This window comes from Zootoca vivipara, chromosome 3 (genome assembly GCF_965207765.1).
Source record: "Zootoca vivipara chromosome 3, rZooViv2.hap1.1, whole genome shotgun sequence".
Lineage (NCBI taxonomy): Eukaryota > Metazoa > Chordata > Lepidosauria > Squamata > Lacertidae > Zootoca > Zootoca vivipara.
The window spans coordinates 114,875,046-114,896,886 of NC_142586.1; the positions used below are offsets into that span (position 1 = coordinate 114,875,046).

The 21,841-nt window shown below is 46.9% G+C and overlaps 1 protein-coding gene and 1 long non-coding RNA gene across 6 annotated transcripts in view; one reads left to right on the forward strand and one right to left on the reverse strand.

Annotated features, from left to right (window-relative positions):
- LOC118082967 (PIN2/TERF1-interacting telomerase inhibitor 1) overlaps nucleotides 1-20,945 on the forward strand; it is a 51,079-nt gene extending 30,134 nt beyond the window's left edge. For 2 of the 4 annotated variants that reach the window (XM_035110870.3, XM_088666934.1), the window contains exon 7: nucleotides 18,606-20,945. In XM_035110870.3, coding sequence (XP_034966761.1) covers nucleotides 18,606-19,214 — 609 coding nt within the window. In that variant the 3' untranslated portion in view covers nucleotides 19,215-20,945. The remainder of the gene's footprint in view (nucleotides 1-18,605) is intronic. The other 2 variants (XM_088666931.1, XM_088666932.1) reach the window with 2 other exon arrangements.
- LOC148686471 (uncharacterized) overlaps nucleotides 1-21,841 on the reverse strand; it is a 425,644-nt gene that overhangs the window by 312,843 nt on the left and 90,960 nt on the right. Inside the window, exon 1 of one of the 2 annotated variants that reach the window (XR_015949249.1) lies at nucleotides 3,128-3,142. The exons of the other annotated variant lie outside the window; for it this stretch is intronic. This is a non-coding gene — a long non-coding RNA (uncharacterized LOC148686471). Of the gene's footprint in view, nucleotides 1-3,127; nucleotides 3,143-21,841 lie in introns of those variants that run through there. 2 annotated transcript variants of the gene reach the window in all.

The window sequence follows — 21,841 nt, forward strand, 5'->3', positions numbered from 1 at the left end:
TTTCAAACGGCTGTCAGGAATGAGCCAAGGAGAGGTCAACCGTAGCCTCTTGGCAGAGCAGGGCATCCCGGGTGCCGAGCATCTGAAAGCTGCTTCGCATAGCATTGCCACATGGGCTCCTTTGGTGTGCCAGTGTCTCCTCCAGCCTTCGCCCACCTGCCTGCCCCAAACATTTTGTACTGTGCCTTGTAGGAGGGTGTCAAGTTTGCGAAGGACAAACCTGCCAGTCCTGCTAGCTGAGATGCCCGGGGTTGAAGTTCTTCTCTGTCGGCTGCATTGTGTTGCCAGCCTTGTATTATCTGCGGGGTCTTACCTTCCTGATGTAGAATTTCATCCCAGGGGCCCCGCCCACCCAGGCCAACCAATCAGGTTCTGCTGGACAGGAAGGGTCGTAAGAGACTTCCTCTCCCAGGTCAGGATTTCGCCTCCGCAATGACACCTTTCCTGGCTCTGCAGTATTTCCGTCTCCTTCTTGGCTCTCCTCCCTTAGCTGCGATTTAAAAGAAACCGCCTTGCACCAAGTCAGGCCCTTGCCCTGCCTAGCTCAGCATTGTCTGAACGGCAGTGGCTTTTTGAGGCAGCATGGAAATGGATCACACAGCTAGATGGGATTCTTCTCTCTTCCACCCTCCCCAGGCCACTTTTGGGCAGCAGGTTGGGGCTGCCCACCTGCCATCTGGTGCCGGCATGGGTCGAAACAAAACCATACATAGACAAAGGCGCTGAGCATATGTAGAACCTTCTGGATTTGGCCAATGGCTCATCTGGTCCAACATCCTGTTCACACCATGGTAAACCCACAAGTGGGATTTGAATACAAGACAATGAGCTAAAAAAACCAATGCAATTCTGGGCTGCATCAATAGGAGTATAGCATCTAGATCAAGGGAAGTAATACAGTGGTACCTCGGCTTATGAACACAATTGGTTCCGGAAGTCTGTTCATAAACTGAAGCAAACTTTCCCATTGAAAGTAATGGAAAGTGAATTTATCCGTTCCAGATGGGTCCGCGGCGTTCATAAACCGAAAATTCGTAAACCGAGGTGTTCATAAACCAAGGTTCCACTGTAGTACCACTGTATTCTGCTCTGGTCAGACCTCACCTGGAGTACTGTGTCCAGTTCTGGGCACCACTGTTCAAGAAGGATACTGACAAGCTGGAACGAGTCCAGAAGAGGGCAACCAAAATGGTCAAAGGCCTGGAAACAATGCCTTATGAGGAACGGCTTAGGGAGCTGGGTATGTTTAGCCTGGAGAAGAGAAGGTTAAGGGGTGATATGATGGCCATGTTCAAATATATAAAAGGATGTCATAGAGAGGAGGGTGAAAGGTTGTTTTCTGCTGCTCCAGAGAAGCGGACACGGAGCAATGGATTCAAACTACAAGAAAGAAGATTCCACCTAAACATTAGGAAGAGCTTCCTGACAGTAAGAGCTGTTCGGCAGTGGAATTTGCTGCCAAGAAGTGTGGTGGAGTCTCCTTCTTTGGAGGTCTTTAAGCAGAGGCTTTCATTGACTATGCAAAAGCCTTTGACTGTGTCGACCACAGCAAACTATGGCAAGTTCTTAAAGAAATGGGAGTGCCTGATCACCTCATCTGTCTCCTGAGAAATCTCTATGTGGGACAAGAAGCTACAGTTAGAACTGGATATGGAACAACTGAGTGGTTCAAAATTGGGAAAGGAGTACAACAAGGTTGTATATTGTCTCCCTGCTTATTTAACTTATATGCAGAATTCATCATGCGAAAGGCTGGACTAGATGAATCCCAAGCCGGAATTAAGATTGCCGGAAGAAATATCAACAACCTCAGATATGCAAGATGACACAACCTTGATGGCAGAAAGCGAGGAGGAATTAAAGAACCTTTTAATGAGGGTGAAAGAGGAGAGCGCAAAATATGGTCTGAAGCTCAACATCAAAGAAACCAAGATCATGACCACTGGTCCCATCACCTCCTGGCAAATAGAAGGGGAAGAAATGGAGGCAGTGAGAGATTTCACCTTCTTGGGCTCCTTGATCACTGCAGATGGTGACAGCAGTCACGAAATTAAAAGACGCCTGCTTCTTGGGAGAAAAGCAATGACAAACCTAGACAGCATCTTAAAAAGCAGAGACATCACCTTGCCGACAAAGGTCCGTATAGTTAAAGCTATGGTTTTCCCAGTAGTGATGTATGGAAGTGAGAGCTGGACCATAAAGAAGGCTGATCGCCGAAGAATTGATGCTTTTGAATTATGGTGCTGGAGGAGACTCTTGAGAGTCCCATACTGCAAGAAGATCAAACCTATCCATTCTTAAGGAAATCAGCCCTGAGTGCTCCCTGGAAGGACAGATCGTGAAGCTGAGGCTCCAATACTTTGGCCACCTCATGAGAAGAGGAAGAATCCTTGGAAAAGACCCTGATGTTGGGAAAGATTGAGGGCACTAGGAGAAGGGGACGTCAGAGGACAAGATGGTTGGACAGTGTTCTCGAAGCTACGAACATGAGTTTGACCAAACTGCGGGAGGCAGTGGAAGACAGGAGTGCCTGGCGTTCTATGGTCCATGGGGTCACGAAGAGTCGGACACGACTAAACGACTAAACAACAACAACAACAACAACAACAACAACAAGCAGAGGCTTGACAGGCATATGCCAAGAATGCTTTGGTGGTGTTTCCTGCTTGTCAGGGGGTTGGACTGGATGGCCCTTGTAGTCTCTTCCAACTCTATGATTCTGAGCCCCCTAAGCTACTGGTCCTTGGCATAAGGTGCTTCCTACCAAGTCAAGCCATTAGTCCATCTAGGCTTGTGTTGCCTCTGCTGGCTGGCAGGCATCTTTCTATAGCCTCATTTTCAGGGGCCTTTCTCGGCCCTGCCGCTTGGGATTCATCGACTGGAGATGCTGTTGTTGAAAGCAGCCCTGATGTCTACATACAAAGGGTGGGATATTGAGTATTTAGAGGGAGAAAATAAGCAAAGTAAGTAAAATCTTGAGCCTCTGCACACAGTGTATCCTTACATTATGCCCCCCGCATAACATACCCCCCTTTTAAAAAATGCACCAGGGAAAACAAAATTATTATTACCATTATTTAGTAAATTCTTATATTGCCCTTCATCCGAAGATCACAGGGCAGTTCACAAAAAAAAAAAACAACACAATGAGAACACAGAATACATAGTAAGGCAAATATAAAAGCAAAGCAAAGCCATAACTCCTCTCCTGCAGAAACATACTATGATTTTAAGGTTATTGTTGTTTAAGGTTGTTCCAGTCTGTTGTTTTAGTTTTAGTTCGGAGAAAGGGGGAGCGAGAGGCAACGCGGTAGAAGTTTGCAAAACAATGCATGGCATAGAGAAAAGGTGTAGAGAAAAGTTCCATCTCATGACACTAGGAGTTGCGGACATTGAATGAAACTGAGGCTGAGGACAGGTAAGAAAGTCCTCCTTCATGTCGCACATAGTTAAACTGTGGAACTCCCTTCCACAGGAGGCAGTGGTGGCCACCAACTTGGATGGCTTTAGAAGAGGATTAGAGTCTTCATGGGGGATTGGGATGTCAGTGGCTCTTAGCCACTATGTCTAGGCTCCTGAAGACCAGTTGTTGGAAACCACAAGGAGGGGGGCCATGAGCCCAATCCACCACATGGGCCATGGGCCTGATTCAGCAGGCTCTTGTTACATTCCTATGCCTTTGCTATCAGGGATGAGGGTAGCGGCTGTGGTGTAAACCACTGAGCCTCTTGGGCTTGCCGATCAGAAGGTTGGCAGTTCGAATCCGCACAACGGGGTGAGCTCCCGCTGCTCCGTCCCAGCTCCTGTCTACCTAGCAGTTCGAAAGCACGCCAGCACAAGTAGATAAATAGGTACCACTGTGGCGGGAAGGTCAATGGCGTTTCTGTACGCTGCTCTGGTTTCAGTGTTCCATTGCGCCAGAAGTGGCCTGGTCATGCCGGCCACATGACCCGGAAAGCTGTCTGTGGACAAATGCCAGCTCCCTCGGCCTGAAAGCGAGATGAGCGCCACAACCCCATAGTCACCTTTGCTATCGCCTCCTACTAGATCCTTTTTTAACTTGAAGCTCTAGGGGTCAAACTAGGAACCAGTAAGCAGGGGGGGGGAAGCAGACCCAGAGAGCAGAATCAGCGTGGCTGAGCATACCCTTCCTTACCCACCAAGACTGACGCGCCTGGGCACAAGCTGTTGCATTGCAGGACAAAAGTTCAAAAGTTGGCCCAGGGGTGGCATTGCCCTTGCAGAGGCGAGTGCCCCGTGAGAACCCCGTGTCCCAGCATGCCCTTCTATCTTGATCACGGGCAGTCGGCTTGGCTCAGATTTACGGCGCATTTCGTAAGGAACCTGCCAGCTTCCCGGCCCAGCCGCACCTCCATACAAACACGGGGGCCAGGAGCTGCAACTTCCTTTTGGCAAGGGACGCCTGCGGTGGCCTTTTTGCCCGGGGCAGGGGGGGGTGGGGAAGCAATCCTGAGGGTGTGCCTCCCTCCCCCTTTTGGACAGAAAATACAAATTGAGAACAGAATGTTACAACAGCTTGAGGTGCTTGTCGTTCTTGTAGCCGCTTAAGTCTGTCCCGTAACGCTGATCTACGGTCCCAGGGGACTTCCGAGCAACACGCATGAGCAGCTCGACGCAATTCACTGCCACGAAACGTGGTTGAGCCTGGGGAGGGCAAACGGCAGGTGGGGACCTCGTGGCAGGTCTCTGGGTGGTATGATCGCCAGACCTGCAAGGATTTCCGACGCCCAGTTGTATACCAGGGACATCAGCAATATGACAGAGTTTTCACATCACAGTAAACTCTAATAAATGGCTTGTGACGAATGCGCAAGAGGCCCTTTTTTCCTAGCCATCAGGAGGAACGGGCCACAGGCCTTGCAGTTACGGTCATCTCCAAACTGGGAGTTGTGGTTTGTTTTGCTTTTTTTTAAAAAATAAACTTTATTGAAATTCAAATCAAAACAAACAAATCATACAAATCACCATATAACCAAACTTACAAATAAAAATATGAATAAAATCTAATGCAAAAATCCACTGAACTTATCTGTATATTACCTTTACTCAATCTAAATCATATTAAACAAATCATACAATAAATAAACATAACAAGCAAAACAAACAAAATTATCCTCTCCAACCATTAAACTTCCGCTTATCATCATCTCGGGTTAATTAAAATAAAAAAATTCCTTCAGTAGCACCTTAAAGACCAACTAAGTTTTTATTTTGGTATGAGCTTTCGTGTGCATGCACACTTCGTCAGATAGTTAAGATCGGGTTAATTAAATATTTAACTAGTTGCTGCTTCCATTACCATAGTATACTTCCCTGATACTTCCCTCTTGTAATTATAATATTTGCGAACAATACAGAACGTTAGAAGTAAATCCAGGATTTTGGTGTAGGGCACTGTTTCTTCATATAACCCCCCAATTTTTCCCAGCTTTGATAGAATTTCTGGTTACTACAACCTCGAATTGAATCTGTTAGTTTCGCTAGATCTAAATAGCTGAATAATTTCCCCTGCCGCTCACTAATTTTTGGTATTTGTTTTGCTTCAAGCCAGCTGTGATGTTGAGACAAAGTGTGTACTAGTCCTAACAGTCCAGGGTTTTCTCTGAGCCAAAGGCCAAGCCAGGGAGGGGGGGACATCTGTCACCCTCCACATGTTGTGAAACTATAGCTGCCACTGGCCGTAGCCACCATGGATGAGGATCGGCAAGAACTGGAATTGTGGTCCAGCATTAGGACGTGTCGTTTTAGGGGGTGAAACATAATTTTTGCACATTTCTTCAGTGAGGGGTCTTTAAAATACCTTTTTGGGGTGTGAGGAATTCGGGCTTGCTATTATTTTTGTAACGGGACAACATTTGGCTTGGTACGTCTACGTTTGGTGAAGAAGCACATAAAGTCCTTTCGGAAAACCAAAAAAAATTAATTTTACCTTCTGAAAGTGTCAAGAGCCCTGCAAAAGAAGAAAAACCACACACCCAGCAGATCTGGCTTATAACATTTTGAAGCAGGTGAAGTAATGTGCGTCACCATCTAAAGCAGTTGTTCTCAAACATTTTTTCTCTGGGCCACACTTTCAGAATAAAAATTGGCTCGCGCCAGACCAAAGTTTTTGGAAAGTGAAAAAGAACAGCTCCTGGCAGTGCTTAATTTTATACACAGAATACAGCTACTTTATAAATATGATTGTGGGGCATCCAGAAAGTATAAAAGCTACCTAAGAACCTGAATCCGGCCTAAAATATAAATGAGCCTCTTACATATGTACCTTAAGTATTTATACGAACTCCGCGAGAGGTGTGAGTTTGCTTTCACCATGTAACCTCAATTATGTTAGGTCTAATTTGAGAGAAACAAACTCTCATTTCCTTATCAACACAAAGAAGCCATTCTCTTTTCTGATCTTTCATGCTTGTCAGAGTTGAAAATCCCTGCACACAACAACAGATCATGGAAAAGTATGGAAAAATAGGCAGTGCTCTTGAAGAGAGGCTTGAGTACTGCATCCGGTTGTAAAAAGGTAAAGGGACCCCTGACCATTAGGTCCAGTCGCGGATGACTCTAGGATTGCGGCACTCATCTCGCTTTATTGACCGAGGGAGCTGGCGTACGACTTCCGGGTCATGTGGCCAGCATGACTAAGCCGCTTCTGGCAAACCAGAGCAGCACATGGAAACGCCGTTTACCTTCCTGCTGGAGCGGTACCTATTTATCTACTTGCACTTTGATGTGCTTTCGAACTGCTAGGTTGGCAGGAGCAGGGACTGAGCAACGGGAGCTCACCCCGTCGTGGGGATTCGAACCGCTGACCTTCTGATCGGCAAGCCCTAGGCTCTGTGGTTTAACCCACAACACCACCCACATCTGGTTGTATATCCCCCCCAAAAAGTATTTTGATACTACACTTCTCCGTCAATTGTCCTTGAATCTTCCCGCTGGTCCTGTCACCCTCTCCTGCCACGCCCTTTGACAAGCACTGCTCTGAAGAGAGGTGGGCCTCTGAAACACCACTGCACCCAGAGTTTAGGGTAGCCTTTCCCAACTTGGTGCCCTCCAAAACGTTTTGGACTTCAGCGTCCATTGGTTCCAGCCAGCAGGTGAGATGCTGGTGGAGGTACATTACAACCGCATCTTACATATGTTCTGAGATATATACACAACCCTCCCCCCCCCCGCCTTGCGAGCGTCTCTAGTCTCCGAGGGCTGATGCGCTGAAAGGGCCTTGTCCGTCCGTCCCCCCCCCAAGCAAAGCAATGAGCTTAAAAGCTCTTTATATGCCAGGTAACCCCAAGCAGACCCGGCACAAAAAAGAGCTTTAAAACCCCCTGCCTCGCTTGGGATTTATTGTTCAATTTTATACTAATGTTATAGATCTGATGTTAGCCGCCCTGAGCCCGACTTTGGACGGGGAGGGCGGGATATAAATAAATTATTATTATTATTATTATTATTATTATTATTATTATTATTATTATTATGCAATTTCAACCAGCCAGGTGTCAGGGGCTGGGCTGAGGAGGAACAGTGGGAGCCACCGCTGCCGCCCCCCCCCCCCGCACCTCTGGTTTGCAGAGTTCAGAGGCTGCAGAGGGTAAAAGCTGGGAAACATTGGGGGAGCTGAGGGAGCAGCAGGAAGAAGAAGCACTGGGGGAGAGTGAGCTGGCAGACTCGGTGTCTTTGAAGAGCATTCCTGAGCCCCCCTCTCCCAGAACTAGGCGGGTACCAAGGGTGATAGAACAGAAAATTCAGAGACAGAAAGCTCAGTTCAGCCGGCGCAGGAATGACGTAGAACAGGGGTAGGCAACCTAAGGCCCGGGGGCCGGATCTGGCCCAATTGCCTTCTCAATCTGGCCCGCAGACAGTCCAGGAATCGGCATGTTTTTACATGAGTAGAATGTGTCCTTTTATTTAAAATGCATCTCTGGCTTATTTGTGGAGCCTGCCTGGCGTTTTTACATGAGTAGAATGTATGCTTTTATTTGACATGCACCTCTGGGTTATTTGTGGAGCATTGGAATTGATTCCTATTTTTCCCCCAAAATATAGTCTGGCCCCCCACATGGTCTGAGGGACGGTAGACCAGCCCATGGCTGAAAAAGGTTGCTGACCCCCTGACGTAGAATAAGGGAGAGGGAGGGGGGATGGGATTTACTTGGAGCAGCGCCATTATTGAATAGAGACAGTGTTCCTTTGTCTCTCTCTGTGAATACTGAATAAATTACGTGGTAAGAACTCTTTTCGGTTATCTGTTTGGCTTGCCACCGGGGGAGGGATCGTAATTCCCTAAAGCCTTGACACCAGCCCCCCAAAGCGCGTGTGGTTGAAATCACGCAGGCTAAATGCATGTGAGATCCAATGTTACTGTACGGACACAGGAGGTGCCTGTGGGTGCCATGTTGGTGACCCCCGATTAGGAGGTCCCGACACGGAGACCAGAGCTATAAGGAATTCAGGGCTACTGTCTGTAATCTAGTTGCTGCCACACAACTGTTCTGCCACAAGGACGAACTGAAAGCTACCCCCCCCCCCCGGACAAGTTCTCAGCTCCCCGGGCTTTGAACTTCCTTTGACACCGGGTTGCAAAAAGTGAGGGCTCTGCCAACGTATTCCTGGGTGAGCAACGGGCTGCGGGGAGGCCTCGGGGCTTTTCTCATAAGCCCTGCTTCTCTCCTGGTTCGCGATTCCAGCAAAACAGGAAATGCCTGTTGCTTCCACCCTCCGACAGGATTGATCGGGTTGTGCAGAGTTAATTAATTCTACCGGCTACCCCACCCCCCACCCCGCTCCCAATTAACAAATCTGCTTCTTTTATTTCATTACGAATCAGATTGTTATTTGTTGTTCTTCCTTGAAGCTTCTTGCTTTTTCAAAACAAAATAAAACTGCCCAGTCTTTTGGCACATACAGAACCAGGCTGCTAAAAGATGGTGGATCTTTTTTTGCACATATTTATAACACAAAATAAAAGGGGAAAGGGGTATCTAGAGCTAAACATATAGGAACAAATTTGCATACAAAGGTTGAACATAATAAATTAATACCACAAGTTTCCAAATAACACAAAGGGGTTTATGTTATCCTAGTGCATTTTTTTAAAAAAAAAAAATACTCCGTTTCTTAATCAATGCATTATCTCGTGGCCTTTCCTATGTTTAACCACGCATACTACGTCCCTGATTTTAGTTATCCATTCTCTCGAAGATGGTGTTCTCGTTCCCCAAATAATAAAGCTGGCAGCAGTTAAGAGATGTTGTGTTAATTCCCATTGATATCCCCCCCCTCCTTGTTTGCCTAAATAAATAACTAAACGAATTCCCTTTCTCCAGTCTCCCTTCCCCGCCCTTCCCAGAGGGTAACAAACCAAAGTTCCCAGAGCTGCCAGTTATTCCCAGTTTCAAAAGCCGAGTACACGGTTTCCTCATCTCTCAGAAGCCAAGCCCTTCGCTTGTTGACACAGCTTCCTCCTATAATCTCCGCTGGAATCCTTTTCCGTCTTCAGGGTTTTTCCAGGCTCCTGATGGCATCATTTTTTCCAAAAGTCTTATCTTGGCCATCTCCTTTGACACCCCATTATTTTTATTTATTTTTAAATAGTTTTTTTTAAAAATATTTTTAAATTTCCACACATTTATCCATCTATTTATCATATAAAAGAGAAATAATAAAAGAATCAAAATACCCCCCCCCACGCTATGACTTCCCTCAACTTCCCTTTCTGGTTCATTAAATGTTTACTACTTCTGCGTAATTTGTTTCCCCCTATAATCTTATAATTAAATGCTCTTATATTCTTATCATTTTTATACCATATTTTCTTTCCAGTTATGTCTTACACTTAATTAATTTCCAAATTGTTGTTTCTTAATCTTTACATTTGTTTTCTTAATCGTAAGTGTTTACTCAAATCCTGCTAATGACTCCATTTCTTTACAGTATTTCTGTAGATACAGCATAAACAGTTCCCGATCTTTTTTAAAGTCTCTATTGTCATTGTCTCGGAGTCTTCCCGTGAGTTTCGCCATTTCTGCATATTCTATAAGTTTAACTTGCCAATCTTCTTTCATTGGTATCTTGTCGTCTTTCCATTTAACACCCCATTCTTAATCCACCCGACTGGGGGCCTGTTAGTGCAAATTTCTTTCTTTCTTTCTTTCTTTCTTTCTTTCTTTCTTTCTTTCTTTCTTTCTTTCTTTCTTTTAATTCTGATTTTTCCTTACTCCCCACCCCATTTCCTCAAGCCTTCGTTCTTCCTTCCAAATCCCCACTGGTTACTTGGCCAAACCTTCTGGACAGAGCAATCTGCAAATTGAAAGACTCAGCAGCCTAACGGCTTCATCGGAGACTGCCATTTGCTACTGGAGAAAACTGAGAAAGGCTATTGCTCCCTCTCCATTCATGAAATGCCTTGCATGTCTTGCTAGCAGACCAGCCAAAGGGATGGTTGCCTATAGGCGTGTGCAGAGGGCTCTCGCCACTGAGTCCCCATTGTTGGCCCTAGTTCAATTGAGACTTGGCAAATCACTCTTGTGGACAGACGATTGATTGATTGATTGGTTGATATTTTACAGCTTTTTTCCTCCAAAGAGTTTTCTCCCACTCCTCATTTTAATCCTCATTTTAACAGCCCTGTTGCAGGGATTAAAATTTCAGGAGGACGGGCTTCCTTTGGCTTTTTCGTTAATCCCTCACCAGGAAGACCTCCTGTTCCGTTTTCTTTCTTTCTTTTTAGAGGTGTGTTATCCGAAACCCAGGTGGCGCTGTGGTTAAACCACTGAGCCTAGGGCTTGCTGATCAGAAGGTCGGCGGTTCGAATCCCTGTGACGGGGTGAGCTCCCGTTGCTCGGTCCCAGCTCCTGCCAACCTAGCAGTTCGAAAGCATGTCAAAATGCAAGTAGATAAATAGGAACCGCTACAGCGGGAAGGTAAACGGCGTTTCCATGTGCTGCTCTGGTTTGCCAGAAGCGGCTTTGTCATGCTGGCCACATAACCTGGAAGCTATACGCCGGCTCCCTCGGCCAATAATGCGAGATGAGCGCGCAACCCCAGAGTCGGTCACGACTGGACCTAATGGTCAGGGGTCCCTTTACGTTTACCCGAAACTTTACCTTGACATTCCGAATTTTAAAATTTAAAAGCCCGTTGTTAAAATTGTTAGATTCCCCCTTCCCCCCCCCTAACTCTGCACTGTTGCGTGCAGATTACTCATCCTCCTTGGGGAAAGATGACGATTCCTCAGCCTTCCGAGTGCTCAGTCATGCTTTGACTTGATCTCTGTTTGGCTGTCGATCGAGACAAAAGAGATCTTTGGGTGGGAGGGGTAGGCCTCTTCATCTTTCTGCCTTGTCATGAAACAGGCCCTCCCATCCTTGGCTCCAGGTGTGCGTTAAGCATCTTTGGCCATCATCTCTGTTTCTTACGCCTCAGTATATTTCTCTGTCTTTAGGATCCCAAACAGCTACCGTGTCAGGAAATATTTCTTAAAACGTACGTCTCGCGTTGGCCAAATTGCCCGTTTGCAAAGGAGGCTTCCTACTTTCTGTCACGTCGCTGCCATTAGGTGTAATTGGGTCACCTTCGCTGGCTGTCAAATGCCAAGACGCACATCGGGTTCACATGTCCTCAGAGGAGGCATGCCCAGAACAGTGACTCATGCAGAAACACCACGGTGTAGACTCCTTTGAGCAGGCTGCCTAAGGGAGGCAGTGCGGTTAATTCATTTTTTACCATTTGGGGAGCTGTAGTAAGTAATTAATAATTTGAAATATATATATATATATTTCCTGATTAAATTTATGCCCTGCCTTTCTTTGCAAAGGAGCCCAGGGCAGCAAATAATATGATATTAAAGACATCCTTAAAAACAATTCTGATACAGATGCGGACTGCAAAAGATCTCAACTTACTATCATTATTGTTATTATTATTATTATTATTATTATTATTATTATTTATTAATTTATATAAACCCAAACCCGCAGGTCTCCGGTGGTTCACAAGATGAAATCACAATATAAAAAAACACAAAATACACAATCAGAATGAAAACAAAAGCAACCCGATAACCCCCTCCCAACAGATTTTAAAGGAGCACTGGATGTCAATCAGCCAAAGGCCTGGTTAAAGAGGAGTGTTTTTGCCTGGTGCCTAAAGGTGTATAACAGGGGTTCCCAGACTACGGCCCGCGGGCCAGATGCGGCCCAGTTGGCCTCCCAATCCGGCCCGCAAAGACGCCCGCTGCCGACGCCGGCTCTTAACGGCGCGCAGCACGGCGGCGAACTTCCAGAGCGGAAAAAATCGCCGAAAATCGTTTGTGCGCATGCGTATGGGCCTCTCCCGACCCAGAAGAGGTCATTTCCGGTGCACTTCCGGGTCGGGGAAGGCCCATACGCATGCGCACAAACGATTTTCAGCGATTTTTTCCGACCTGGAAGCGCGCCACCGCGCCAGTAAGTGTGTGTGTACATGTGCACGGGCGCGCACTCCCCTGCCTTCCGGCCCAAAGCCCGGTAAGTCTGGGGACCCCTGATGTATAATGAAGGCTTTGGAGAAGAGGAAGGGCTTTAGGCAACAGAGATGGCCCCTGTCTAAGTCTTAAGGCATGGGTAGGCAAACTAAGGTCTGGGGGCCAGATCCGGCCCAATTGCCTTCTAAATCTGGCCCGCGTATGGTCCGGGAATCAGCATATTTTTACATGAGTAGAATGTGTGCTTTTATTTAAAATGCATCTCTGGGTTATTTGTGGGGCATAGGAATTCGTTCATTTTTTCTTCTTCAACATATAGTCCAGCCCCCTACAAGGTCAGCCCCTGCTGAAAAAGTTTGCTGACCCCTGCTTTATAGAATGCATTGAAATGTTTTTGGAGACTTTATAAAAATGATATGAAAAGAAAGAAAACAGTGGTTAGCCAGACCTCGTTGCTGGTTGCAAAGAGGGGCCCGTAGCAGTTCAAGTTCCAGGACCCACAAAACATAGGTCTGCAACTGGACTAAAGATCTAACCCACCCAGTCTTCTGCTTTCATGGGGGCCAACCGGATGCCTCTGGGAAGCCCACAAGAAAGATCTGAGTGCGAAAGTCCTCTTCCGCTTGTGTTCCCCAGCCACTGAGATTCAGAGGCAAATTGTCTCTTAAGACCGGCAGCAGCCATCGTAACTAGTAACCTGAGATAGCTTTCCCATAGGAAGTAATGCAAAAGGGATTGATCTGTTCCAGACTTTTAAAAAGCAACCCCTAAAAAGCAATTTAAAATGAATTTTACTATCTAACGAGACCATGGATCCCTAAAATGAAAGCGATGTAGTCCAGCCTCCCACAAAGTCTGAGGGACAGTGGACCGGCCCCCTGCTGAAAAAGTTTGCTGACCCCTGACTTAAGGAGAGGGGGTTACATAGGTAAGGTGCCACAACCCTAAAGGTCTAGTTCTGACGTTGTGTGGACTGGACCTCCTGATCAGAACGTATCTGCAGAGTACAGTGATCGACGCAAGGCAACCTAAAGGATGCCAGAAACTTTCAGGTATCCAGGCCCCAAGCAGTGTAGGACTTTGCACACCAAAACTAACACCTTGGACTTAGCCTGGCAGCTGATGGGCAGCCAGTGCAGTTTTTTTCAACTGCGGGTAGAGTGTTGGCCGTATCCTGGCCCTGTGAGCAGTTATGCCGCAGTGCTTTGCACCATCTGCAGCTTCTGGACCAGCCTCAAGGGCAGCCCCATGTAGAGTGCATTGCAGTAATCCAGCCTCTTCAGCCCGCCTTTCATTGATGCACGATCTCAGGACAAGGTGCAATAAAGCAATATAGAACCACCATATTCTGTGGGTTTTGAGGTGTTTGGTGTAGTGTATGTTGTTGGGGTTTTATTTACATATATATATGCTTTATGTTTTTCATGGAATCCTGCAGAGTTGGAAGGGACCCTGGGGGCCATCTAGTCCAGCCCCCCCCCAACAATACGGGATTCTCAGCACGCAGCCTGAAAACATAGCAATCCCTGCTTAGCTTTGCAAATGTGCTAGCAGTTTTATTGCTGCACCCCTTTGTAAGTCAGTTAGGGACTTTTTACACAGCAAACTGCTAGTGATTTGAAATCATCATCAGGTCACAAATCAACAGGCAGTATAAGCAAAGGATTAGCACATAGCCAGACCTGAGCGCTAATACCCTGAGACTGCCTGGGTGAAGTTTCCCCCAAGAAGAAGCTCAAGGTGCTCTACCATTTTGTCCCCTATTTCATCATCGCAGCAACTCTCTGAGGGGAAGAGCCGTTGGGCAGTGGAACGGACTTCCGCGGAGGGCGGTGGATTCTCCTTCTCTGAGGGTTTTTAAGCAAAGGTTGGATAGCCACCTGTCAGGAATTCTTTTGCCATGATTCCTGCATTGCAGGGGGTGCCCTTGGGATCCCTTCCATCTCTTCAGTTCCGTGAACGTCGCCAGCAGGTACCAGCCCATTTTCACCTGGCCAGCCTGCTTGGAAATAGCCATTTGCTGTACCTGCCTGGTTTCCATGGCTCCCTCGCAGGGAACCCTTCATGCGAGGCATTCCTGGCACCTCCCCGTCTTTTTCCAGATGATTAATGGTCTTCCACCAGTGTCCCCGAAACCAAATGTGCGAGTTTGTTTTGGGCCTGACACTGCCTTTACCTGTCTCCATGCCCCGCTGCCTTCATGCTCAGCGGCCCGTGGTTATTAAAATTCCTGTTTGATACAGGGGCCTCTGGCAGGCTTCCCTCTCTTCCAGGCCTCGCGGGTTTTTCTGAGCTCCAGTCAGTGGCCAGGCCAGGCCTGCCGTTGGCTCGGAGGGAGTTAAAAGCCCTGTGTTCCTGTCAAAAACTCTGCTCCGCGCACCTCCTTAATGGTAATTAATGTGTCTCTGGCCGGATTTGCAAAGATGGCTTTGAAAATGCATCTCGGCTTGTACAGGTTGCTTACGTGGGTCGGAGCAGTCTGTGGAGGGAGCGACCGGCTGAAGTTGGCAAAGGGTTGGTGGAGACATTTGTCATCGTGTAAAGTGTGGCGTCGGAACTGGTGTGCAGTCAGAAGGAGAAGGAAGGGAGGGAGGGGCAAGTCTGGGGGAGGGAGCCTTTCATAAAATCATAGACTTGTAGAGTTCGAAGGGACCTCCAAGAGTAAACTAGTCCAACCCCTGCAGTGCAGGAATCACAGCTAAAGAATCCTTGACCAATGGCCACCCCCAGCCTCTGCTGAAAAATCTCCTTCTGAGGCAGCCCATTGAATGGGGATATGTTCACAGAATCAAAGAACTGTAGAGTTGGAGGTGATGCCAAAGATCATCTAGTCCAACCACCTGCAAGGCAGGAACTACCAACTAAAAAAAATCCCTGGCAGGGAAGAAGAGAAGAAGAGAAGAAGAGTTTGGATTTGATATCCCGCTTTATCACTACCCGAAGGAGTCTCAAAGCGGCTAACAATCTCCTTTCCCCTCCTCCCCCACAACAGACACCCTGTGAGGTGGGTGGGGCTGAGAGACTTCAAAGAAGTGTGACTAGCCCAAGGTCACCCAGCAGCTGCATGTGGAGGAGCAGAGACGCGAACCCGGTTCCCCAGATTACGAGTCTACTGCTCTTAACCACTACACCACACTGGCTCTCACTGGTAGCTATCTAACCTCTGCTTAAAACCTCCAAGGAAGGAGAATTCACAACCTCCCAAGGGAGTCCGTTCCACTGTCAAACAGCTTTTGCTCTCAGAAAGTTTCTACGTATGTTTAGTCGGGAATCTCCTTGTAACTTGGAGCCATTGGTTCGAGTCCAACCCTCCAGAGCAGGAGAAAACAAGCTTGCTCCATCTTCCGTGTGACAGCCCTTAAGATATTTGAAGATGGCTATCATTATCTCCTCTCAGTCTCCTCCTAAGCGTACCCAGCTCCTTCAACCGTTCCTCATAAGGCTTGGTTTCCAGACCCTTGATCATCTTGGTTGCCCTCCTCTGCAAACGTTCCAGCTTGAGAACATCCTTCCTAAAATTGTGGTGACTTTAAGGCACCGACTTTCAGAACATCAGAACGTTCCTGTACCTGGATCAGGCCAAAAGGGGGCCACGTCTTGCCCAGCATCCTGTTCTCAACAACGGCCAACCAGAAGGCCATGAGCAGGACCTGGGTGCTTCGTCGCTCTCCCTGCTTGTCATTCCCAGCAACTGGTATTCAGAGATAATTGAATCATGGAATGGTACAGCAGGAAGGAACCCAGTGGGTCATCTAGCCCAACCCCCCTGCAATGCTCCAACAATGGAGGTAGTGCACAGATGTAGCTAGTACCCCCCATGAATTTGTCTAAGCCTCTTTTAAATCCATCCAAAGTGGTGACCAGCCATGCCTCTTCTCCCTCCCCACACATACTCTCCATGGCCCCAGGATATATTATCACTTCACTGTATAAATGTATTGGTTTCCTTTGAAATTAAGCCAACCCCCTGCTCTGTCAAATGGAGTTTTCTGCTGCCTTTGGGCTCACGGGCCCTTTTCATATATGTTGTTTTCCACATTCACGTCTGATGGGGTATGCAATCGTCTGCCCTCCTGGCACGGGACTTGGGAATTAGTGTCCTAATGAGAGAGAGCATGCAGATTTGCTCCAAAGGCTTCAGCCCAGTGCAGCAAAAATAACATTACACTTGAGATTCCAGGATTGTTTCTTGGGGCACTTAAAAAAAACTCTGGCTCATATTCTCCTTTAGAAAAAAGGAAAGAAAGAAAAGATTTGCTTGGTCCTTGGGCTGGCCTGTGTCCAACTCTTAGGCGTATTTGTCTTCACAGGACTTTGCCCCGTGAAACAAAAGCCTCTTGCAAGCCTTCACTAACGTGGTGCCTTCCAGATGTTTTGGGCTGAGCCTGATGGGAGTTGTAGTCCAAAAGATCTGAAGGGCACCTGGTTGGCGAAGGCAGAGCTATTCTTTTACTAGATGGAACATGGAGCAGTCTTGTTTTCTGCTGCTCCGATAAGTACACCCCGAACCAATGGACTCAAATGGCAAGAAAGGAGATTCTGACTAAGCATTAGGAAAAATGTTCTGGCAGTAAGGGCTGCTCAGCAGAGGTTTTTAAAGAGAAGTTGGAGAGATTCCTTTTTCCAATGAAGGAGAGTCCCTCCAGAGCAGGAGAAAACAAGCTTGTTCCCTCTTCCATGTGACAGCCCTTCAGATATTTGCAGATATCTTATCATATCACCTCTCGGTCTCTTCTTTCCCTGGTTAACATCCCCAACTCCCTCGGCCATTTCTCACAAGTCAATGAGATCGTGTGGATGTAGTATTCAACGGATTTCTATTTCAATTCCAAATCATTGTTCACCACGACCTCCTTCTGCTCTCCCCAGTCTTTACTTTACTGGAGCAGTAAGCCCGCCATCTTGGATTTAGGCTAAGCAACCTGCTGAACTGAGAAATCACTTTTATTATGTACAGCTCTGAGAAGGTTTTGTGCAGGGGATAATCATTAAGGAAGGTGCATATGATGCTTACTAAAAGAATTGTAGAGTTAAAAGGGACACAAAGGGTCATCTACCGGTAGTCCAACCCCCTGCAATGCAGGAAACTCAGCTAAAGCATCCGTGACAGATGGCCACCCAACCTCTGCTTGAAAACCTCCAAGGAAGGAGAGTCCACCACCTTTTGTGGGTGTCTGTTCCACTGTCGAACAGCACTCGCTGTCAGAAAGTTCTTCCTGATGTTGGGTCGGAATATCCTTTCTTGTAAATCGAATCCATTGGTTCAGGTCCTACCCTCTTGAGCAGCAGAAAACAAGCTTTTTCCATGTGACAGCCCATGAGATCCATGAAGATGGCTATCATATCATATCTCAGCCTTATATAATAATAATAATAATAATAATAATAATAATAATAATAATAATATATTATTATTTTTAAAAATGTATTTATTGAAGATTTTTGAACACACACACCCATATACAGAAATACAAGACACAAAAATACAAAATACAGAAAAAAATACAAAATACAAAAACAAAAATACAAAGTACAAAGTACAAAAATAATAAAAAACAAAAATTCTAACTTAAATCTTGATCATCACCCTTTGGACTCCCCCGACCTCCCCCACCTTGGGTCCCTGTTACAATATTATTTAGACAGTATTCATTATACTTTTACTTATCTTAAATATTCTTCTCTCAATCCTTTATTCTTGTTTTCAACTCTTATTCCCAATATTAATACAATCACTTTTAATCTAATATTTCAAATCAAATATTTTTAATTCTTTATTCATTCTATAAAACTTTTCCCCTCTGCCTGTAATTTTTATTAACAACGAATCATCATTCTACTATTAACTCTTATAATAATAATAATTTATTATTTATACCCCGCCCATCTGGCTGGGGCTCCCCAGCCACTCTGGGAGGCTTCCAACAGAATATTAAAATACAATAATCTATTAAACTGGACCGAGGCCATTTAGGGCTTTAAAGGTCAGCACCAACACTTTGAATTGTGCTCGGAAACGTACTGGGAGCCTTCTCTTCTCCAGGCTAAACAATACCCAACTCCCTCAACTGTTGGAAGGCAGTTTGGCTCACTGACTTCATCTCTCTCCCCTTTCACTTCGCAGGCTGCTGCTGCTGCTGCTGGCACAGAATCTCCAAAGGAGGACCAGAAAGAGGAGGAGGACCCATTGGACGAAGTGGACTCCGGCAAGACCGTAACCAGTGCCCTTACCGTGCAGGAGTATTTTGCCAAGCGCATGGCCATGCTGAAGAAAGCCCAGCGTGAGGTTGACTTCAGGACAGCTGAGTCTCCTCCAGCGATGGCCGAGGAGTCGGAGTGTTCGGTAGCCCAGCCCAGGAAGAGGAAGAACCCCAAGCATGGTTGGTCTGAAAATGAGGATGGCCTTGAAGGACCGGAGGCAAAATGCCCCAGGGACCTTGGCTCAAGTGAAGAAGGAGAGAAGCTCAATACCCAGAAGAAGAAGAGGCGGAGGAGGAAGAAGAAGAAATCTAAGCACTCCAGTCCTGTCGGTGGGAGCCCTAGTTGCAACGGATCTCAAAATGGCGCCCAAGAGAAAGGAAGTTGTGGCTCAGGAACTTCCGATGCAGAAAGCAATGACTCAGAAGAGCCAAGAGGAAAGAGAAAGAAAAAGGGCAAAAAGCTAGACAGGGATGCAGTGGCAGATGTCAAAAAATTGAAGAAGAAGAGGAAGAAGGAGAAACTCTCCAGTTAACAGTTAATACACTCTGCAGACTGTTGACCTGGTTGAATGGTTGGTTTTTGGCTGCCCTAATGCATTAGCCAGGTGCCCAAATGTGCCCACATTCATACATAGAAGTAGGGAGGTGATCTCTCCCTCTCTCACACACGCACAAACATACAGCATGCATTGAAGGAACACGTCCGAGTTCTCATGAAGCCACATACTGCCCACCCCCTTCTGCTGCCCTGCACAGTCACCTTGAATTTTCGCCAGGTGGGGGTGTGACGACCTCTCAGGTTCGTTCAGCACAAAGGAGGCTCATCTGGACCCCCTTGTTTTCTGAAACAATCCTGGGTTCATATTCATAGTTCCTTCCAGCCCCCAACACACACACACACACACACACACACACACACACACACACACACAAAATCACCAAAAGGAAGAGGACCTTCGATTCACCCTCCAAACAAGACAGTTAAAGTCAGAGGAGGGCTGTTTCTACTCAGTTCTGGTTTTATTCCGGGCTCACTTGATAACTTAAGAACCAAATCAGCAAGCCTTCAACCCAGTTGCTCCAGAATCCACTTCTTTTTCTTTTTTAATGGGGTGGGGATTTCGGTGAATTGAATGAATTAACAAGCAACTCCCGGGAAAGAGCATCAGTGGTACCCTCATTTCCACATGTTGCCCGATAAGCGATGGGATTGATACAGGTGGTTGACTTTGGCACACCTGTCCTGCCAGTGGGTGCTGCAGGGGGTCACCTACCTGGGCAAGGTGGTGGTCCCTATCTTCTCAGTGAACCAACACCCCAGACAGCACCCGGTGGCTGGATGTTTCCACCATTTGCATCTTCCCACAAGGCCCCTGGAGGAGGTACACTGCCTCCAGGGGGATTGTGGGGGATTGAGACGGAGGCTAGACCCAGCTCTTTGGAACCACAGTCTTTTTTAAAAGGGAGCCCCAAGGCAGCTATCGCCACTGGGCTCTGCCAGGGCATTGGTGCCCCAACTTTGTGGCCTCCAAATGTTTTGGACTATAACGTCCATCAGCGCAGCCATGTGACACGGCAGTGCCGGCAGGGTCTGGTGGGATTTGTAGTTCTGGAGGACACCGGGTTAGAGAAAGGTGATCTTGGCTCTTTGAGTCTCAACACCCGCCATCACTACAGAGCTCACTCCGATTGTGTGTTCTCTCGCGTTTCAACCCTCCTCCCAGCCTTTTCTCTTAATTATGAAATGCCTTGATTTATGGCGCTTGGGTTGGCTTTTCCAGCTTGCGTAAGGACTCGCCATGATATAGGACGCCGTGGACCCATTTGCTGCCACGTTGGCAGTAACCAATCGCCCTACCGGGCTTCAGGGAAATGGTGTGATGGCGGCCTCTGTAACAGAGCCCCAAAGAAATGGCCCTGCAGAGATTGGACAGGGTTGGGGTATCTCTTAATTTGTGGCTTGCCAAAAATCTGCATTCCTTAGGTTTTGTTGGCACACTTCAAAAGAGCGCCAGGCCTTGAGTGCTGGCAATGAATCACTGCTAGCGAAACTGCATCGCTGCCTATTAATGCGTGAATCCAAAGACGCCCTTCAGCCTTGGTTGCTAACTCCAGATTGGCTGTTTGGGTAGTTGTGGGTTTAGGGCTCCCTGGCGAGCCTTCCAAAGAATGATGAAGCTTTGGGACGGAGGCCTTCTCCAATGGAATTTGGTGTGTGTTGGGATTTTTTATTTAAAAAAAGAAATAAAATCTTCCCCCGTCTACACTTTGATCTCTGTTTTGGTGTCTGCGAAGCTTCACACGCAAAATGCAATTATTTTAACAAAGGGGAGTGCCAATCTTGGTGGAAAATCAGGTGCGAGACCAACACGGTAAACAGATTGAGCAAATAGGGTGTGTAAGAAGCCTGTGGCTGGTTTGGAAAGGATTGGAAGATCACTGTATTACTCATAATCCCTGCACACACATGAGTACAGTCTGCTCTTTCGCTTTGGCGCATGAGGTCATAGCATTGCAGAGTTGGAAGGGGCCACAAGGATCATCAAGTCGAACCCCCTGCAATGTAGGAATCTTTTGGCCAATGTAGAACCCAAGTTGTCTCATGCTCTAACCAACAGAGCTATTCCAGCTGTTAAAATGCTTTCCTCCCTCACATCCCACGCTCATCCCCGTTTCCTATCTGCTGCTTCCCTCTCGAGCAGCTGAAATACAATTTTGCTGTGGCCAAGGATCCCCAAGGTTTCCTAGGAATCAAAATAATTCCTGCCGTGGCTCCCATAACCTGGTGCACTCCAGAAGTTTTGAACTCCCGTCATCTTTTGCCACCACGCTCCCTCCTGCACCCTTTCTAGGCCAGTGCTTGCCACCTTCAATTTTAATCAGCTTGTACCAAAAGTAATTTTATTTTATTTTTAATCTGCATACCTTTTCAGCACATCAGAAAGGTGCATTGGCTAGATAGCTCCATTGGTTAGACTATGGTGCTGATAAGGCCAAGGTTGCATGTTCAATCCCCGTATGGGAAAGCTGCCTTCATATTCCTGCATTGCAGCTGGTTGGGCTAACTAACTGGTCCTTCCAACTCTACGATTCTGTGAATTCCAGTCAATTGATCCAATGCTCAGTCCATTTAAAGCTGGTGATCTGCGACTGAGCGTAA